General features: G+C 41.3%; 1 protein-coding gene across 1 annotated transcript in view; it reads left to right on the top strand.

Moving 5' to 3' along the window:
• Positions 1–21,551, top strand: part of LOC135541410 (copine-9-like) — a 143,164-nt gene that overhangs the window by 19,397 nt on the left and 102,216 nt on the right. Inside the window, exon 3 of the mRNA XM_064967639.1 lies at positions 6,588–6,634. Within this exon, the coding sequence (XP_064823711.1) occupies positions 6,588–6,634 (47 nt within the window). The remainder of the gene's footprint in view (positions 1–6,587; positions 6,635–21,551) is intronic.

Consider the following 21,551-nt stretch of genomic DNA (forward strand, 5'->3'; position numbering starts at 1 on the left):
CACTGCATCTCTGTGGTTGAGGCGTCACTACTGACCCTGGTTCGAATCCAGGCTGTATCACAACCGGTCGTGATTGGGAGTCCCATAGGGCGGTGCACAATTGGCCCAGCGTCGTCCGGGTTTGGCCGGAGTAGGCCGTCATTGTAAATAAGATTTTGTTCTTAACTGACTTGTCTAGTTAAATAAATAACAAACAAAAAAGTTCAGGAGTAAAAATGTGTTTATTGATAAGTCACATTATAAGTTGCATGGACTCACTCTGTGTGCAATAATAGTGTTTAACATGATCTTTGAGTGACTACCTCATCTCTGCACCCCACACATACATACAATTATCTGGAAGGTACCTCAGTCGAGCAGTGAATTTAAAACACAGATTCAACCACAAAGACCAGGGAGGTTTTCCAATGGCTCGAAAAAAAGGGCATCTATTGGTAGATGGGGGGGGGAAAACCCCCACATACAATGCAGTTAAATAAACTTTGGATGGTGTATCAATACACCCAGTCACTACGAAGATACAGGCTTCCTTAACTCAGATGCCGGAGAGGAAGGAAACTGCTCAAGGGATTTCACCATGAGGCCAATGGTGACTTTAAAACAGTTAGAGTTTATTAATGGGTGTTATGGGAGAAAACTGAGGATGGATCAACAACATTGTAGTTACTCCACAATATTATCCTAAATGACAGAGTGAAAACAAGGAAGCCTGTACAAAATACAAATATTCTAAAACATGCATCCTGTTTGCAATAAGGCACTAAAGTAAAAAAAATAAAAAATAAAAATGTGGCAAACAAATTGAGTTTATGTCCTGAATAGTAAGGTTTTTGTTTGGGGAAAATCATCGGCAAGGACTACAGAGATTTTTATGATAGAATGAAATGGAATTGAGCTAAGCACAGGCAAAATCCTAGAGGGGAAACCTAGTTCAGTCTGCTTTCCAACAGACACTGGGAAACATTCACCTTTTCAGCAGGACAATAACCTGAAACACAAGGCCAAATATACACTGGAGTGTCTTACCAAGACAACATTGAATGTTCCTGAGTGGCCTAGTTACAGTTTTTACGTAAATCGGCTTGCAAATCTTGAAAATGTCTATCTAGCAATATTCGACGACCAACTTTACAGAGCTTGAAGAATGAAAAAATAATAATAATGTGCAAATAATATACAATCCAGGTGTGCACAGCTCTTAGAGACTTACCCAGAAATAATCACAGCTGTAATCGTATTAAATGTGATTCTAACATGTATTGACCCAGGGGTGTGAATACTTATGTAAATTGGGTATATATATGTATACAGTACCAGTCAAAAGTTGGGACACACCTTTTACTATTTTCTACTTTGTAGAATAATACTGAAGACATCAAAACTATGAAATAACACACATGGAATCACACTAACCACAGACTGCTAAACAAATCAAAATATATTTGAGATTCTTCAAAGTAGTCACCCTTTGCCTTGATTACAGCTTTGCATACTCTTGTAACAGACATATCTGTCATCAAGGCAAAGGTTGGCTACATTGAGTAATCTCAAATATAAAATCTATTTTGATTTGTTTAACAGTTATTTTTTGGTTACGACATGATTCCATGTGTCATTTCATAGTTTTGATGCTTTCACTAGTATTCAACAATGTAGAAAATAGTCAAAGTAAAGAAAAACCCTTGAATGAGTAGGTGTGTCCAAACTTTTGACTGGTACTATATATATATTTTTTAAATACTCAAATTTCAAAAAACATATTTTCACTTTGTCATATTGGGGTTGTGTGTGTAGATGGGTGAGATTTCTTTTATTCATTTTTTTTAATCCATTTTGAATTCCGGCTGTAACAACAATACAATGTGGATAAAGTCAAGGGGTGTGAATACTTTCTGATGGCACTGTTAACTGTTTCTTGTGAGATCAAGTCGTGTAACTTTACGGCAGATCTGTGTTTTCATTCAGGGATTTGAGGATCAGTCTTTGAGAGCTCAACCCATTATTTCTTTCACCACTCACCGCTCCATCAAAATGGTCGTCAACGCCCTAATCTCCTCATGAGTACTTAGGGGATGTCTTGATGGTTGTGTTCCCTCATCCCCTCAGAAGTACTTATATTAGGGTCTTGATGATTCCCTCCTTCCCTTAAAAGGGTATTTCCTAGGGGAACCCTGCTTTAGGGGATGTGAAGTGTATATTGTAGGGGAACCGGGCTCTAGAGGATGTGAAGCGTCTATCCTAGGGGAACCCGGATACAGAGGATGTGGTGACGGTTGTACTGACCAACAGAACTCCTGAAGGGACACCTCATCAGATGCCCACCCACCCTTAATGGACAACACACTCAGTCTCCTTACATGTTTCCGGAACCCCCCCCCCCCCCCCACTAATTTCCCCCTCCATCTCTCTCTCCCTCCTTCCATCCCTCTCTCCCTCCTCTCCACTGGCCAGTCACTTTCTATGAAGGCTCCAATCTCCCTCTTGGGCTTAAAGAAATCACCGCCCCCAAACTCTCCACCCAAGTTTTCTCCTTCTTTTATATATATATATATTATTACATATTAATTCAACTTTTATTTAACTAGGGAAATCCGTTGAATGAATTCTTATTTACATTGACGGCCTAGCCCGGCCAGACCCTCCCCTAATCTGGATGATGCTGGGCCAATTGTGCGCCGCCCTATGGGACTCCCGATCACGGCCGGATGTGATACAGCCCGGGATCGCACCCGGGTTGGTAGTGACGCCACTCAGGATCCTTCTTCTTCTCATTTCCAATGATGAAGGAAGCAGAGAGGAGGGGATGGAAAACGCTTGCCTGGGCTGGGGCTTTATGGCATCACAGCTGGCTCGTACTTGTCCCACGGTGGCGGCATTATGCTGATTGGTTTCTGTATATGGCGTGTTGGCGCGCTCCCCTTTGATATGCTGCGATGTTTGTTTTTGGATGAGGAGAGGTAGGAATGCTAGTTAAGTGCAGCCCCTTATCGCGACTTAGGGGAAGCACTGTAAATATGTCCAATCTTTAAGAAAGGAGGATACCTGTTGTATTGTTCAGAGGAGCTCTCCAGTGTTGGATAAGATATCTTCATATCAGACCAGGTTCAGTATAACTGAGTTCATCTCAAAGTCAGGTGCTATTCTTGCTTTCTGTGTTATGCTAACCACATTGCAAGGGTGATGTCCCCGAGGAGATACATAAAGTTGTATTAAAAAACAGTAGCAGTGCGTGGGTAAAATCAATGGGGAAGCCAAGCCAGGAAAAAAGAAATCATCACACAACTGGAGAGCAACCTCTGTCTGGTGAAGTCCACAAAACATATTGCATGTAACAAACAGTTATGACCTACAGCATGGTCAAGCAAGTGAATGTTTCTGACATTTTTGGACTACTAAACAACTATTGATTTAGAACCACAGCGAGTTACTGCAAGTTGGAAAGTGAGGAGCTGCCTTCACTATTCCAGCACCATTTCAACTTCATCTAATCACAATCACAACTTCATCTAATAACAAAAACAATTTAGTCCAATCAACGTAAGCTAAATATGATGTGGCTGTCCTTGGTTCTGATTTCTCTGTGTGTTCGTTCATGCAAGTAGAAAAAGCATATTTACTCACCCTACTTGTAGAGAAAGACCAATCCCATCCTCCTCTCTTTCATGTTGACAAAGTTTATTACTCTCTGTTGTGCAGTACACACTTTTAGTTGTCCTACGCTACCTGGATTAAATGCTTGCTCGCTAGCCCAACTTCCTTTTCATGGGCAACGATGGGGCAGCTCCTTAACATTTAGCCTACTATACTGAACAAAAATATAAACGCAACATGTAAAGTGTTGGAGAAATGATCATCGCAAAATGATCTGTACACAATTCCTGGAAGCTGAACATGTCCCAGTTTTTCCATGGCCTGCATACTCACCAGACATGTCACACGTTGAGCCTGTTTGGGATGCTCTGGATTGACGTGTACAACAGCGTGTTCCAGTTCCCAATATCCAGAAACTTCGCACAGCCATTGAAGAGGAGTGGAACAACATTCCACAGGCCACAATCAACAGCCTGATCAATTCTATCTGAAGGAGATGTGCCGTGCTGCATGAGGCAGATGGGTCACACCAGATACTGACTGGTTTTCTGATCCACGCCCCTACTTTTTTTTAAAAGGTATCTATGACCAACAGATTCATATCTGTATTCCCAGTCTTGTGAAATCCATAGAGTAGGGCCTAGTGAATTTAATTCAATTGACTGATTTACTTATATGAACTTTAACTCAATAAAATCTTGCATTTTATATGTTTGTTCAGTATACATCTAGCTACTTCCATCCTCTCAGGCCAGGGCCACAATGTATAAATTTATGGTTGGATCAGAATCGCCATGAAAATCATTGGCCAGTATGGAGAATTAAGTAAAACCACAAGTTCAAATCCCTATCTCCATTCATTGCTAATTCAGGAAAGGGCCAATTGTAGCTAGCTAGCCACCGGAGGACAACGACACAAAGAGAAGCAACAATTCAAGTTCTCTGTCAATTACGTTTTGCTTTTGATGTGACGTAATTGGTGTGTAGTCAAATCCAAACTGGTTTGCCTTGACACTTTTTTGGGGGTGAGCCAGGACCAGTCACAGTTGAGCTCACTCAGTTTAGCTCAACACTGATGGGCTATTATTTTATACTTTTTATATAAAAGGAGGCCAAATACTCGCTGGCTTCTCTTGCATTCAGTGCTACGGGCGGCAACAATGTCATACTCTTTTTGACCAGACAGAATCAGATAGATGGGCTACACAGAGACAGAGGCGCTGTTTCACTCACTCGGATGCTTTCTCATAAATACTCGCCACTGTTAAATAAGAAACATGCAGTATGTCACACTTCGACAGTAACATATGCTTGTAGTCAATGCTGTGTGTACAGATGTAGGATTGTAATTTGAGCCAGTTTGCTGCAGCAGGAAATGATTCCTGTAGCAAGAGGAAATATGAATTATGTGATTTATAATTACTGGCCAGTTTTGTTAGGGTTGATACTTTTCTCGTAAGGGAAAATCAAGTCTGAAATCTCAAGGTGGTAATTACAAACTTCAGAAGCCTTTTTTAAACCTCATACACTACAAGTTTTGAATTTCCTTCATTGCAGGAAAGCTATCCTGCAACAGGGTGATCAAATTAAGATCCTACATCTGTACTAATAGCATAAGTATGAATGTGTCTGACAGTCTGAAAGCTATGCATACCTTGAGTGGGTATTGAAGCATGGCCATGAAAATATGGCCTCTTAGCTCTCTACAGGACCTGAGCATAATATAATGCTGGAAATTCTCACAAGCTTATGGTGCAATGCAAAGCAATTCAATGCATCAACGTTTTAATTATACAGTTCCTTGCGAAAGTATTCGGCCCCCTTGAACTTTGCGACCTTTTGCCACATTTCAGGGTTCAAACATAAAGATATAAAACTGTATTTTTTTGTGAAGAATCAACAACAAGTGGGACACAATTGCTTTATGTTTTGGATCATTGTCTTGTTGGAAGACAAATCTCCGTCCCAGTCTCAGGTCTTTTGCAGACTCCATCAGGTTTTCTTCCAGAATGGTCCTGTATTTGGCTCCATCCATCTTCCCATCAATTTTAACCATCTTCCCTGTCCCTGCTGAAGAAAAGCAGGCCCAAACCATGATTCTGCCACCACCATGTTTGACAGTGGGGATGGTGTGGTCAGGGTGATGAGCTGTGCTGCTTTTACGCAAAACATAACATTTTGCATTGTTGCCAAAAAGTTCAATTTTGGTTTCATCTGACCAGAGCACCTTCTTCCACATGTTTGGTGTGTCTCCCAGGTGGCTTGTGGCAAACTTTAAACAACACTTTTTATGGATATCTTTAAGAAATGGCTTTCTTCTTGCCACTCTTCCATAAAGGTCAGATTTGTGCAATATACGACTGATTGTTGTCCTATGGACAGAGTCTCCCACCTCAGCTGTAGATCTCTGCAGTTCATCCAGAGTGATCATGGGCCTTTTGGCTGCATCTCTGATCAGTATTCTCCTTGTATGAGCTGAAAGTTTAGAGGGACGGCCAGGTCTTGGTAGATTTGCAGTGGTCTGATACTCCTTCCATTTCAATATTATCGCTTGCACAGTGCTCCTTGGGATGTTTAAAGCTTGGGAAATCTTTTTGTATCCAAATCCGGCTTTAAACTTCTTCACAACAGTATCTCGGACCTGCCTGGTGTGTTCCTTGTTATTCATGATGCTCTCTGCGCTTGTTGTTGATTCTTCACAAAAAAATACAGTTTTATATCTTTGTTTGATGCCTGAAATGTGGCAAAAGGTCGCAAAGTTCAAGGGGGCCGAATACTTTTGCAAGGCACTGTATGTATCTGTCTCTATTTAAATAAATTAATAGATAAATTAATAGATAACAGGTGAATTTGCAAAGAAATCTAGTGCAGGAATTTGAATGAAATATTCTGGTACTTGGTATTCATTATTAATAATAAGGCTTTATTAATTTTAATTTTACCTTGTTTCCTCCCTCCCACTCGCTCTCGTTCTCTCTCTATTTCTCTCTTCACAGTTGTGGTTTTGTACGTTCAAGGCATCGGGACAAAGGAGTGGAGAGAGGTGAGTGAAATTACTTTTTTATTACAGATTTTACGTATACGGCTTTGGAACGATAAGCCATTCTTTGCTATTATACAGTTGAAGTCGGACGTTTACATACACCAAATACATTTAAACTCAGTTTGGAACAATCTCTTTGAGGAACAGTTACATTTTTGATTGAAATCGTTGCTAATACTACGGCAGAATCAATGCCTAATAGGGCCTAAAAGTGTGGAACCGACCCTAACTGGGCCTAACTGGTCTGAACAGGTACTAACAAGTTCCAATTTGGATTCTCTCACAACCTCTGGTCTTGAGACTCCATAATAAATCACATTTCTTGTCAGCCAGACACAGCCAGGGGGAAGGCTCACCCATTCATATGTGGGTTAAATCATCTCTGACAATCACATTGGGGGGGAAGCCTTTAATAGACAAGTATACTTTAATTGGCAAAAGTCATTCAAGATAAGAATTGGTTTTTGGAATGAGTAATCAAAACATTTGGTCACAGATTTTTTTAAATTAAGAAGCTATTGGAACTCAAATGGGCAAAAGCCTTGGATATGTGAACGAAGAGTATTGTGATGCCCTCTTCTCTTCTCTCTGAGGGGGAGGGGTATGCATCAACAGCAATTGGTGTACTGACTCTAGCGCAGTGGAAGTTTCTATCCATTGTTCACCCGTCTTTGAATACCTAATGATCAAATGCCGACCCTTCCACCTCCCCAAGAGAGTTTTCAGCTATTATTGTGACTGCTGTATATATTCAACCTCAGGACAAGATAAAGAACAAACTGGCACTTAACGAACTGTACAACACTATAAACAAGCAGGGAACCAAGCACCTGGAGGCTGCTTTTCTGGTTGCCAGTGATTTGAATTCTGCTTCATTAACAGTTCGTAAATCAATTAGGTGCCGGAACAAAAAGTGAACGTGAAATGGGGGTGACCTGGGGGGCTCTGAGGTACCGGAAAGCATCAGCAAAAAAATCACCTTTTATAATGAAGTATTGCATGCCTATCATAGCATTTGCGTCGTAGCAGAGAGCAGTAGACTAGAGGTGCTTGCAGAAGTTGCACACATGGGGAACATTTTGAGTAGCTTAGGGTTTACTTGCATTTCATGCAATTCTATGTCATTTTACATTACTGGAGACTTTGGCAGAGTCCTTTTTAATACCGCACATATTATCGAAATTCCAGGTTACTTTGACCCTGACAAAGTGAGAATCTGAGATCAATAAAAAGGATCTGGTCTTGAATCGATCAATAGCTTAGGCCTAGGTGTGTGGTAACACGCATTGAAGGATATGATAGTCCTTAAAATGCTTTCCAGTTTCACTGACTCACCCAATGATGCGCAGCTGGCGATGGCCGATGCGTTCGTGCCAAAAGCCTATCTCTCTCTTGTTTTACTTTGTGAAACAATATTTTGAAGTTGATCAGATATTTTGGTAGTCTACAGCAGACGGATTACAGTCTACTCTTTTCAGTAGGAAGTATATGATTTCCAACCTGTCAGTGTTTTTCCCGCGATTATATATTGTGAAAGGCCTATTTTGTCTGCATACTGTTCACTAACATATTTGCCACACGTTCCCAACTGTAGGCTATGCCTTGTTATTGGCGCTAGGCATTTTATATTGGCGCCAACCAAATCAAAAAACAAAACTCCCTGATGCTTCTTTTAGGGGTCTCAGCATTCTGTAGGATCGACGCTGGTAGACGAGAAGCAGGTACAGAGAGGGCATCATATCCTCTGTGGCTAAATTATAGGCCTTCTCATGGTGTAGTAGGCTATTCTGAGTTATTCAATTTCATTTTGAACAGGCAGCAGTAATTCCGTAACTTTGGCAAATTTATTTCAATTTATCAGGTGTGCTACTGCTCCTTCAGAACCCTTCGTGCGGCTATAATTTTATAAGGAAATACATTATGAAGTGCAACACTGGAGAGATGAGAGTTGCAGGTTCATGTCAATCAGAGCAGAGAGATAATAGAAAGTGAATCTCTTTCTAGTTCTCTGAGAGATACAGACACCCTTCTCACATGGCCACGCGTTGGTTTCAAACATAGGTTACAATGTTATGTAAACCATAAGCTCGGGCCGGCCCAACCCAAATCAACTATTAGAATATCAGGCCTGGGCTGAAAATGGACTTTTTCACGATGAGTTTTTTTTAGGGGGCAGGAGAATTAAGACGAGGCAATGAACTTTCACTTTAATTCAAATTTTTATATTGCAAATAGTGAAAGTTATGTTTCATATAATAAGAGTTACCGAATCGGGCCAAATCGGTTCAGGAAGGAAACAGTACTTAATGGAGAGATGCCAGATCCTGTTTCAGCAGGATCCGGCTCAAATGAACCACTAGTCATTAAGACACGTGTTGCCCAACTTCCATCAACATGTCTCCTTCACCACTAGGGGCAATAAAGTCCTAGACCACTGCTATTCTACACACAAGTGTAAGGATCAACGCTGGTAGACGAGAAGCAGGTACAGGGAGAACATTTAATGAACAACATACATGAAACAGAACAGGAACAGCGTCTGGACAGGGGAAAAATCACGACATCAATGCTGACAAAGGGAACAAAGTCAGGAGCAGACAGAAATAGGGAAGTCAATCAACAAAGTGAAGGAGTCCAGGTGAGTCCCATATTGTGAAGCTGCGCGTAATGATGGTAACAGGTGTGTGTGATAAAGGGCAGCCTGGCGCGAGAGGGAGAGAGGGAACAGGTGTGACAGTACCACCTCCTCTAGGGTTGCCACCTGGCGTCCCACCTGGGCGAGCCTGACGGGCCGGCCGAGGCATGTGCGCAAGACAAGCGGGCTGGGGCGTTGGAGCCCGACGAACCAGCTGAGGCACCCCCGGTTCCCTCGGGGACAGCACCCAGACCCGACGTCCCCAACCAAATCAAAAAACAAAACTTCCTGATGCTTCTTTTAGGGGTCTCAGCATTCTGTAGGATCGACGCTGGTAGACGAGAAGCAGGTACAGGGAAAACATTTTAAGGAACAACAGACATGAAACAGAACAGGAACAGCTTCTGGGCAGGGGAAAAATAACGACATCAAAGCTGACAAAGGGAACAAAGTGAGGAGCAGACAAATAGGGAAGTCATATTGTGCAGCTGCGCGTAATGATGGTGACAGGTGTGCGTAATAAAGGGCAGCCTGGTGCCCTCGAGCACCAGAGAGGGAGAGCGGGAGCAGGCGTGACAACAAGCAAGCATACAAGGCCCTCCCTCATTCCCCTTCAGCAAATCAGATCATGATTCTATACTCCTCCTTCCTGTCTACATGCAGAAGCTCAAAGAGGAAGTACCCATGATGCTCTCCATAGAGAAATGGTACGCTGAATCGGAGGCTATGCTACAGGATTGCTTTGTTCACGCTGACTGGAATATGTTCTGGGATTCTGCTGATAGCATCGATGAGCTAACCACCTCTATCACTGGCTTCATTAGAAAATGCATCACCGAAGTTTGTCCCCACAGTGAAGGTTCGCTGCTTCCCCAATCAAATTAATAAATTCCCTTAGTCTCCCTTGCCACCAAAAACTCATTCACTTTTTTGTCTCCCTTGCCTTCTGTCTGGTTCCACAGTCACATTCTGCCTCGGCGAATGACCTCATTACTTTTTTAAAGAAATAGAGCACACTTTTATGAAAGAAGAGATCACTTCTTCTACGCAAATGTTGTTGATCAGTACAATAAAATAATTTGTTCTCATAGCAGTTGCCGATTAAAAATAAGTCCTTAATGGAAGTAATTGTTAGTCATCTGTAGCTACATGATATCAGCTCAATAACTCAATGCATGCACACCCTCCTACTGAATAATATACATTCACCTGTGTTGTGACGAGAACCAGGCTACATCTTGATATACCCAGTTTATCAATAGAGATGTACCATTATATTGTTTTTTAGTTAGATTGGTAAAAACAAAGTCAAATTGAATGTATGATTGTATCATTTATTCATTAATGCATAGCCTTCATTGTTGTCTAAAACTTGTTTTAAATTAAAATGTTCAAATTAAATTGAACTCAAAAGTGGCCCAAGGATTGAACAGAGCAGTAGCTAAGTTTGTCTGGAATCAAGTGTCATTCTGTGACTTTGGCTAATGTGCCAATTTTGTTGTGGTATTGTTTTGGTATCGAGTATCGTAATGATATTGAGTATAGTGATACTAAACCGGGTATTGGTATCAAAGTCCAAATTCTTGTATCATGACACCACTAATCCTCACATGTCTCAAGCTGACCACCATCATTCCTGTTCCCAAGGACTCTACGGCTACCTGCCACAATAACTCCCGCCCTGTAGCACTCACATCTGTAATCATAAAGTGTTTTGAAAGGCTGGTTATCAACTCCATCATTCCAGATACCCTAGACACATCACTGGGGCAGAGCTCCCTGCCATCCAGGACCTCTATATCAGGCGGTGTGAAAGGAAGGCCTGGAAAATGGTCAGACTCCAGCCACCCAAGTCAGACTATTCTCTCTGCTTCCGCTCGGCAAACCGTACTGGAGCAACAAGTCTGACACCAACAGGCTCCTGAACAGCTTCCATCCCGAAGCCATAAGGCTGCTAAATAGCTAACAAAATGTCGACAGGGACTATCTGCAATGATCCTTCTATTTTATCCACAGACTATGCACACTCAAGACTTTACACACCCTCTCACACACACACACACACACACACACACACACACACACACACACACACACACACACTTTACACACACACACACACTTTACACACACACACACACACACACACACACACACACACACACACACACACACACACACACACACACTTCAATTGCTCACACACACAACACGCACACACATACTGACTCACACACAGTACAATCATCATATACGCTAAAGTACTACTTAAGCAGTTTTCTGGGCTATATCTGTACTTTATTTAAAAAAAAATTACTTTCAACTTTTACTTTTACTTCTCCACATTCCTAAAGAAAACTATGTACTTTTTACTCCATACATTTTCCCACACCCAAAGTACTTGTTACATTTTGAGAGGCTGACTGGAAAATGGTCCAATTCACATGCTTATCAAGAGAAACTCCCTGGTTCACCGCTACTGTCTCTGATCTGGTGGACTCACTAAACTCAAATGCTTTGTTTGTAAATTATGTATGAGTGTTTGAGTGTGCCCCTGGCTATCCGTAAATTAAACAAAACAAGAAAAGTGTGCTGTCTGGTTAGCTTAATATAAGTAATTTGTAATAATTTATACTTTTACTTTTGAAACTTAAGTACATTGTAGCATATATATTTACTTTAGTATATTTAAGACCAATACTTTTAGACTTTTACTCAAGTAGTATTTTACTGGGTAACTTTCATTTTTACTTGAGTCATTTTCTATTAAGGTATATTTACTTTTACTCAGGTATGACAATTGGGTACTTTTTCCACCACTGTTGCCTAGTCACCTTACCCTTATACATAGCTAACCCTACCACTCCAGTATCCCTGCATATTGGAAATAGTATTGGCACTGACCCTGTATATAGCTTGCTTACTTTCTCCTGTTCTTCTTGTTATTATTTATTGTGCGTTTTGGTTCTATTTTACTTAATTGTTTAGTACCACTATTATTGATTACTGCATTGTTGGGAAAGGAATTTCACTGTACTTGTGCACGTGACGACAAAACTTGGAACTTGGTTTATGTTCTGTGTTGCGATATCAAAGGTGCTCACTGGTTACCTTCCACAGGAAACCACACAGGTAGACACTGCCCAGCAAGCCTTAATCAGTATCTTGGGGAGAGAAATACCTACATCCACAGACACACACACTGTCTGTAATATGAGTAAGTCACTTTGCATAAAGGCGTATGCTAAATAGCTATAAATGTTTTTTCACCAAAAACTGGGGGAACATTGGCCTATAGTTGCTTTAGTGAGGAGCCAATGGGGCGGCAGGTAGCCCAGTGGTTCAAGTCTTTTGAAAGATAAAAGTGGTAAACGTTTGGTATTTACTTTTCAGAACTTTTTTTCCTTTACACTTTGGTAAATCTGGTCCTGTCTTAAAGTTACCCTGTGAATATATCAGTTTCTTCCCTTTTTTTTCAATTAATGCAGCATAGACTGGTCTGCGCTTAGTTTCATACTCTCAACATTGTAGGCTATTCTGTATGTCTTGCATGGATTCAAGTACTTACAATGTTGTGCCATAGGCTAATTAAACGAATTGTGCTGGTGTTCAGAATGTTTTGTAAAGGGTAACTTAGAACATGAAAAATGGTCAGCCCATTAGCTTTTTTTTCTCCAAAAATATATTTAATCCATTATCCTCCTCAACTTTTTAAATCTCCAGCCATCACTGCCTGAACGATAAAAGTTTGGTATTTACTCTTCACTTTATATAATAAACGGCCAGCAAAAAAGTTACATCTCTGTGAACTTCTCAATGAGTTTCCCCCCTTTTATTTCCCATGAAAGTCTCGCTCTGCCATGACGAGCTCCTCAGTTTTGCTCTCAGTCTATTTTCCGGCACTCTTTTATAATAAATCTGGATGAAGAGAAGAGCAGCTCGTTTCTGCTTCCGTTGCCAGGTTGGAGCCGAGCCTGGACTTGCCCATATGCTTCCATTTCCCAGTCTGCTGGCCGACCTCCCTCAGGCGGTGCTGCGGTGCAGTTTAATCACTGTGTAAAAGATGCATTCTTTGCCCACCGCTACGGATGCTGTTTGGCAGGCTCTCTCACCAGTAAGAAATATGGGGCTCACCACCCTGGGTCGTGCTCATGAGCAGGCAAATGAAATAAAAAAGTTTTGCAACACTAGTACTGAGGATTAACCGAAATGGCGGTTATTTTTATTTTTCAAAACGTTTCTGTGAGCTCAATGCGCACATTGCTGCGCAGTTTCTCTAGAGATTAATAAAACCATAAATTAAAACATGTAATATACACAACTGAAATATTTAATTAAAGAAAAGTAAGCAGTCACTACTAGGGATTAATATTTTCCCCCAAAAAGTTTCAGTACTGCGAATAATTCATATTTATCCCGAGAGTCCTGAGAAATACCGCAAAAATACTGCCACTATGCCAGGGATCTACCAAAATAAGATTGTAGCCGCGCCACCAAAGGCAAATGACCAAAGTAGCTAACCTTGCTAGATAAACTCCAAAGAATGGCAGAATATATCCTATCTGGCTAAAGCGAATGGATTATTATACAGATAACAGATCAGCTCATGAGTAACGGAGACATGAAGAGAGAAATGTTATTAAATATCAAGTAATCTTAACAGGAACCAACTGTTTAAAAAAACATATACTCTCATGCTGTTTTTATCACACATTCTCTACCGAAGCTCTCAATCGAAGCGGGGGACATGTTATAGCGGTATTTTGACATGTATAGGCGAGACATCCTTTGATAATGCAACCTATGGGTTACAGAATAAAGTTAGGAATTTTCATATGAGGAGTTCGAATTTTTGGATTCAGAGAGATTGGGACGATAGGAAAATAGCCTCGGCTCTATATAAGGCTAGTCAATCATCTTGATTTATATTTCTGATCAGTGACAGATGAACAAACTAATAAATTAGCTACAACTTCTTCTTGTTCAGCCAGAGGTCAATTAACTAAATATACAAACAGATTCAGTGAAACAAAATCACATTGATTGATTATTAGACAATCCACAGGATTTTGGTCAGGAGTAGGACAGGCATTGTGGCAAATGTTCAGGCAAATGTTCTGATCAGCTAATATATGAATAAAGGTGATCATTAGCACTCACCTCATCTTTGCTAACATTTCCCCCAGCCTAATTGTTACCAAATATCCAAAAGGAGAGTCAGTGAACACAACCTGACATTGATTTATCTAGACAAATCCCCCACGCTTGTCTTAAAGCAGCGTGATGGCACTCTCCCAATCAAAAAGGTGCTATAAGAACAAATTCTTATTTACAATGACGGCCTACCCCGGCCAAAGCTAGGCCAATTGTGTGCCGCCCTATGGGACTCTCAAGCATGGCCGGTTGTGATACAGCCTGGAATCGAACCAGGGTCTGTAGTGACACCTCTCGCACCGAGAAGCAGTGCTTTAGACCACTGCACCACTCGGGAGCCCAAAATTAGTATTACGGTTGGACATGACTTTGGGATTTTCAGTATAAGCAAGAATTTGATACATGCTTTCAATTGCATTAGCCTACTTCATTTCAATATTTTCATAATTCAGTTGCTCATAACTAAGGTGAGTTTTACACTGCGCTTTTTCTAGGACCAATGGCTGTTTCCTCGTTTCCTTACCCCGCTGCTGCTCGCCTCCACCTTGTTGTTCTCCTCGCTAGTTTAAATCAATATAGCTGTTTTCTTGAAATCTGGCTTTATTTCCGGTTCGGGCTCATTTAATTTCTGTGATGTAAGACCAGTCATGGGCTCAGTCTTTAGGTCACCGGGTTTGGGTCGGACCGGGATCAAATTTGTTCTGATGAGAACTCTAAACTGCATTTGGGTCTCATGTGCAGTCTGGCAGGATCAATTATGCGTGTGCTTTGAATTTATGGTAACTTTGTGTGAAGAAAATATGCAAGGCTAAATGCTTCCATGCTACATCCGATAATGTGCCATTATATTTTATCAATCTGTTGCTACGCATGTTGTTTGAAAGTATTTGATATAAATCCATTCATTTATTGTAATTGATAGTATACTATTTATTTGGAGTGCCACATTGGGACAAAATGTTGTAATTTCCTGGGCCTTGTCATTACATTTTTTCAGGAAATGTGAAGAGTGGTCCTGGGACAGTCCTGGGATCGCGGGTACCGATGTTAATTCCCAGTCGCTAGCATTATGGTACTTTTATTAATTGTTTTTTTCTGTGTTGTTACAGCATTCAACTCACAGTGCATTTAATGTAAAAAAAAAATCAATACATTTGAAACAAGTCAAACCTACCTCCTAAAAGCACTAGTTGCTCAGCATTATGCAACACAAAACTAAAATGAGCATTTCTTATTGGACAAGTCTAGGTTAGTCCTTCCTTGTTTTAGTCTGTTTTCTTCTGTTTAATACCAAATGAACACAACCCTGGTACAGTAGTATAGATAGGCATTGAGAGGATGTGTAGAATTATGGAACTTGGCTCGGAGCTTGTTTTGATGCAGTTCGGTTAGTAGCAGAGATTTTTTGTTTGTCTAACAATATGAAACAAGATAATTAGTATTAGTTTCACCAGCAGCTCTGCAGAGCCAAGTTGACTAGAATCCAAAGCAAGTGCGAAACCGAGACAAAACAAAGTTTTCTTCAATGATATAATAATAATATGCCATTTAGCAGACGAAGTGACATAGTCATGCGTGCATACATTTTATAACGGATTCAGTTCTTAAATAATGAAACGGTACAAAACAATAAAAAAAAACAGATTTTGGACCAGAACGACAAAGCTACTTATTCCTCATTGAAGTGTGTGTGTGTGCATGCGTGAGGCAGGCAGCCTTCCCTCCTCCTCTCTCTCGTCTCTCTTTGAGCTAAAGCTAAAGAGGATTCATTAGGCTGACTCCAGAGCACCTGACTGCATGCAGAGCCACACTCTGTGGGAAGTCACAGTGACGCTAACGATGCTAACCTACTTTCTACCGAGTTCTTACAGAATAACAATGATGGCTCTCGATTCCCGACTCGCGGCGGGCGGCGTGACATTCGGCGGCCACGTGTCTTATTTCAGAATACATTTTGGATCCTTGAGTGATTCGCTGTCTGGATGAGCTTTTCTTTCTCCCTCACTTTCTCTGTTTTATAACTTTTATTTTATTTTCATTTTTTAAAGAACTTAGTCTGGCTTTCAACTTACTCTTGAAAGTTGTCATAGTAGAATACACAAGATGCAATTTTGAAATTGAGTAGTACATCATCAGTTTTCCTTTTGTCATGTCAGTCATTGCAGACCTTAAGTCATTTAAAACTTGTATGAAATTTCCAGATCAACTAGCCAGCTAATGATTTTTAGCTAGGTTTTTAGCCTCGCGTTAAGTTTGACACACAGGAAGTTTGAGTTACTCAAATATCACATGAATACACAGACATGGGAAAATGTATATAATTGCAATTTAATGAGCATTAGAACGGCAGCATTTTCTCTGCACCCCATGACAAAATGTGTAGAATTACAGCAAATAAGCTTTAAACCTGCAAAATGTTGTCTCCGCCAACCAGAGGGGTATGAACAGTGTGTGTCATGAATAGTGCTTGTATCCATAGAAATAGACGTGGCGCATAGGGCGGGAGTTTGGGAACCCCTGCCTTAAAGAACACTACTCGTCCTTAGGCCAGGCCTGGGCAATTACAGTCCTGTCACACTTTTCCCCCATCCCTAGCAAACACTTCTGATTTAAACAAATTGCGTTTTTAACTGACGATCATGATTAGTTGATTACTGGAGTCAGGTGTGTTAGCTGGGGCAAAAGTGTGACACCAATCAGGCCCACGAGGACTGGAGTTTCCCAGGCCTGCCTTAAGCTGATTTGACTCCATGTTATCTCTGCTATTTGTCTGCATGTAGACATAGAAACCCTTCTCTAAGCTCGAACCAAAGGACTCAGGCAGTTGTTAATTTATAACACACACACACACACACACACACACACACACACACACACACACACACACACACTGCAGGGCCTTATGAGTATCGGCTGCCTTAATAAGCAACGAGGGATCAAACGAGTGATGCAACTGCAAGTCAAGAGCCCCCCCTCTCTGACGCATCTGCCTCCTCTTCACCACCACCACCCTCCGTTCCCAACCCCCTCGACACCTCCCGACGCTCATCCCGCCAACCTATCCCTCAGCACCTGTCAAGTCATCCACCACGCTCGACACACACACAAGCACAGAACAGGGCGACAGGAAGAGTCATCTAATACATCTATGCTGTTCTTTCATTCCTCCAAGATATGAAATGAATGAATCTGTAGATCTGTCTTTTATGGATGACACTTTTGAGTACATTGTATTTTGACACCTGTCATCATAGTTTGAACACTCCAAGGATTGAATCTTCCAAGTTTCCATTAATGCCAGATACCTGCTGCTGCACTTCTTAAAGCAGCTGTGTTGTTTCAGAACGGGATAGCCAGTGGTCCCAAACATCTGTTGGGAGACTTGTGAGTCATTATTTGGAGAGAGAAGGGAAAAATAGGCTGGCTAAATGCATTGGCGATTTTAGCTTGTAAATCTTGGTGGTACAAAGAACACTTAAAATGCATGTCAGCAAAGCTACTACACAACACAGAATCATAAAACACGGGACGAGATGTTAACTGTCCATTGTGCCAATAGATGGAATGCACTCACATGAGATTTGCCGTGATGTTGACAGAGTGGCATGGGAGGTTTATTTCTTAGACTGGGTTAAGATGTACATTTTGGGACACATCCACAGTAGTGTGCCTTCGAATCAGTGGTGGCCAGCTAAAGGGTGATCAAGCCTTAGCTTGTGTCCCATGCCCAATTAAGATTTCCCCCGGGACTATGCAAGGCAGGGGTGTCCTCTTCCCTGAGCCAGCCCTACAGTTGACCACATACCTCATATGCACTTCTAAAGTTGGAGGGATCTGGATTGGGTTCTCAGGTGGGGGGGGTAGCAACACTAAACAATACATTAATTGCATTATAACGGTGACAAACTGTTAGGGCCAACATAAAGCTGTTCCCGACAGCGGAGCTTTCCTTCCAGCACCATGTGTGAATCCTTACCACCACTACACCTGGCTATAAGCGGAGCCTCGTCTGGCAGCAAAACAATTCATTCAGCCTCATTTACTGCCTTTTTAAAAACCACAGCTGGCATGGCGGACATGCTTCACTAAATATGGTTTCAACTCGATATGAACTGCATTCTCTTTCGGTAACAATGAATGCCGACATGAGTTTTGACCTTTGAACCATACACAAACATGATTACTTTCATGTTATGTAAATTCAACTTCAACTGGCTTCCAGTTGAAGCTCGCATCCGCTACAAGACCATGGTGCTTGCCTACGGAGCTGTGAGGGGAACGGCACCGCAGTACCTCCAGGCTCTGATCAGGCCCTACACCCAAACAAGGGCACTGCGTTCATCCACCTCTGGCCTGCTCGCCTCCCTACCACTGAGGAAGTACAGTTCCCGCTCAGCCCAGTCAAAACTGTTCGCTGCTCTGGCCCCCCAATGGTGGAACAAACTCCCTCACGACGCCAGGACAGCGGAGTCAATCACCACCCTCCGGAGACACCTGAAACCCCACCTCTTCAAGGAATACCTAGGATAGGATAAAGTAATCCTTCTCACCCCCCCTTAAATGATTTAGATGCACTATTGTAAAGTGGCTGTTCCACTGGATGTCAGAAGGTGAATTCACCAATTTGTAAGTCGCTCTGGATAAGAGCGTCTGCTAAATGACTTAAATGTAATGTAAATGTAATTCATAATGTTTGTTTCTTATATCATGCACACATGTCCTTGTGTGCCATCGCGCACATGTTGATTTTGTCCATCCACACCAGACATGATCAGCATGGGGCAGCAGGTAGCCTAGTGGTTAGAGCATTGAACTAGTTACCGGAAGGTTGCAAGATCGAATCCCCGAGCTGACAAGGTAAAAATCTGCCGTCCTGCCCCTGAACAAGGCACTTAAACCGCTAGGCCGTCATTGAAAATAAGAATTTGTTCTTAACTGACTTGTCAAGGAAAAATAAAAAATAAATGGACACCCAGGTTGAAATATCAAAACCAACTACCTTCATTTGGGGACAGGTCAAAAAGCATGAAAAATTCATGACAATTTAGCTTGCTGATGCTAGTTAATTTGTCCTGGGATGTAATATTGGGTTGTTATTTTACCTGAAATGCACAAGATCTCCAACTCTGACAATTAATCCACAGAAAAAGGGTAAACCGAGTTAGTTTCTAGTAATATCTCCTCCTTCAGGCTTTGTCTTCATCTTTGGTTGCCAACCTCCATATAAAATCCAATCTTAAGGTGCATTACCACCACCAACTGGACTGGAGTGTGACCTCTTCCAATCACCCACATGAGTATATGCTCCTAAAAACCAATCAGGATATGAAAGAGAGGGGACTTGCAGTGCAGTGCAGCGCATCAAGTGTCACAAATAGAACCAAGTTCTATTCTAGCTCCTGGCTATACAGACGCTTGCGAGCAGTTTGGATGCAGTGATTGAATAACGTATGTGTACATTTATTTAGCAACGCTCGCGTGCTGTGTGGTCAAATGAGCAGTGACAAGGTAGGCCTTCATTCAGCACTTTCAAAATGGACATGACAGAAATTCAGACGTTAGTTCAGATACAGTGCCTTGCGAAAGTATTCGGCCCCCTTGAACTTTGCGACCTTTTGCCACATTTCAGGCTTCAAACATAAAGATATAAAACTGTATTTTTTTGTGAAGAATCAACAACAAGTGGGACACAATCATGAAGTGGAACAACATTTATTGGATATTTCAAACTTTTTTAACAAATCAAAAACTGAAAAATTGGGCGTGCAAAATTATTATCCAATAAATGTCGTTCCACTTCATGATTGTGTCCCACTTGTTGTTGATTCTTCACAAAAAATACAGTTTTATATCTTTATGTTTGAAGCCTGAAATGTGGCAAAAGGTCGCAAAGTTAAAGGGGGCCGAATACTTTCGCAAGGCACTGTAAATTCAGCAATATGTTGAGTTAACTTTACTATTTTTTAAGTCATCACATGGAGAGAGAGCGAGGCACTGTTAGCCTACCATTTTGAAGTATTTTACTAGGCCTATGTGGTCTAAAAAGGAAGGAAAATACAAACATGAGGATCCACTTTTATAGACAATTTAACAAAGCTCAGACAGCGTATTGCGCAAACACAACAACCCTTGCAACATCAACTGGAATTACATGGTTTTATTATTGAACTTTTTGTTGAAAAAAACAACATTTGAATGAGAAGAAACTGTCACTGGCAAACATGGTTACAGACCCAGAAATATTATATACTGTAGTATCCCCTCATAGTGGAGAAAAGCATATGCACTAATTATAATACACAAAGTAATAAAAACAATGAATTGCATCATTCCAACATTGCTTAAAATTATAAATAAGATGCTCATGAGATAGATCTACAGTGCCTTGCGAAAGTATTCGGCCCTTTGAACTTTGCGACCTTTTGCCACATTTCAGGCTTCAAACATAAATATATAAAACTGTATTTTTGTGTGAAGAATCAACAACAAGTGGGACACAATCATGAAGTGGAACGACATTTATTGGATATTTCAAACTTTTTTAACAAATCAAAAACTGAAAAATTGGGTGTGCAAAATTATTCAGCCCCCTTAAGTTAATACTTTGTAGCGCCACCATTTGCTGCGATTACAGCTGTAAGTCGCTTGGGGTATGTCTCTATCAGTTTTGCACATCGAGAGACCGAAATTTTTTCCCATTCCTCCTTGCAAAACAGCTCAAGCTCAGTGAGGTTGGATGGAGAGCATTTGTGAACAGCAGTTTTCAGTTCTTTCCACAGATTCTCGATTGGATTCAGGTCTGGACTTTGACTTGACCATTCTAACACCTGGATATGTTTATTTTTGAACCATTCCATTGTAGATTTTGCTTTATGTTTTGGATCATTGTCTTGTTGGAAGACAAATCTCCGTCCCAGTCTCAGGTCTTTTGCAGACTCCATCAGGTTTTCTTCCAGAATGGTCCTGTATTTGACTCCATCCATCTTCCCATCAATTTTAACCATCTTCCCTGTCCCTGCTGAAGAAAAGCAGGCCCAAACCATGATGCTGCCACCACCATGTTTGACAGTGGGGATGGTGTGTTCAGGGTGATGAGCTGTGTTGCTTTTACGCCAAACATAACGTTTT

Source organism: Oncorhynchus masou, chromosome 6 (assembly GCF_036934945.1).
Source record: "Oncorhynchus masou masou isolate Uvic2021 chromosome 6, UVic_Omas_1.1, whole genome shotgun sequence".
NCBI classification, from domain to species: Eukaryota; Metazoa; Chordata; class Actinopteri; order Salmoniformes; family Salmonidae; genus Oncorhynchus; species Oncorhynchus masou.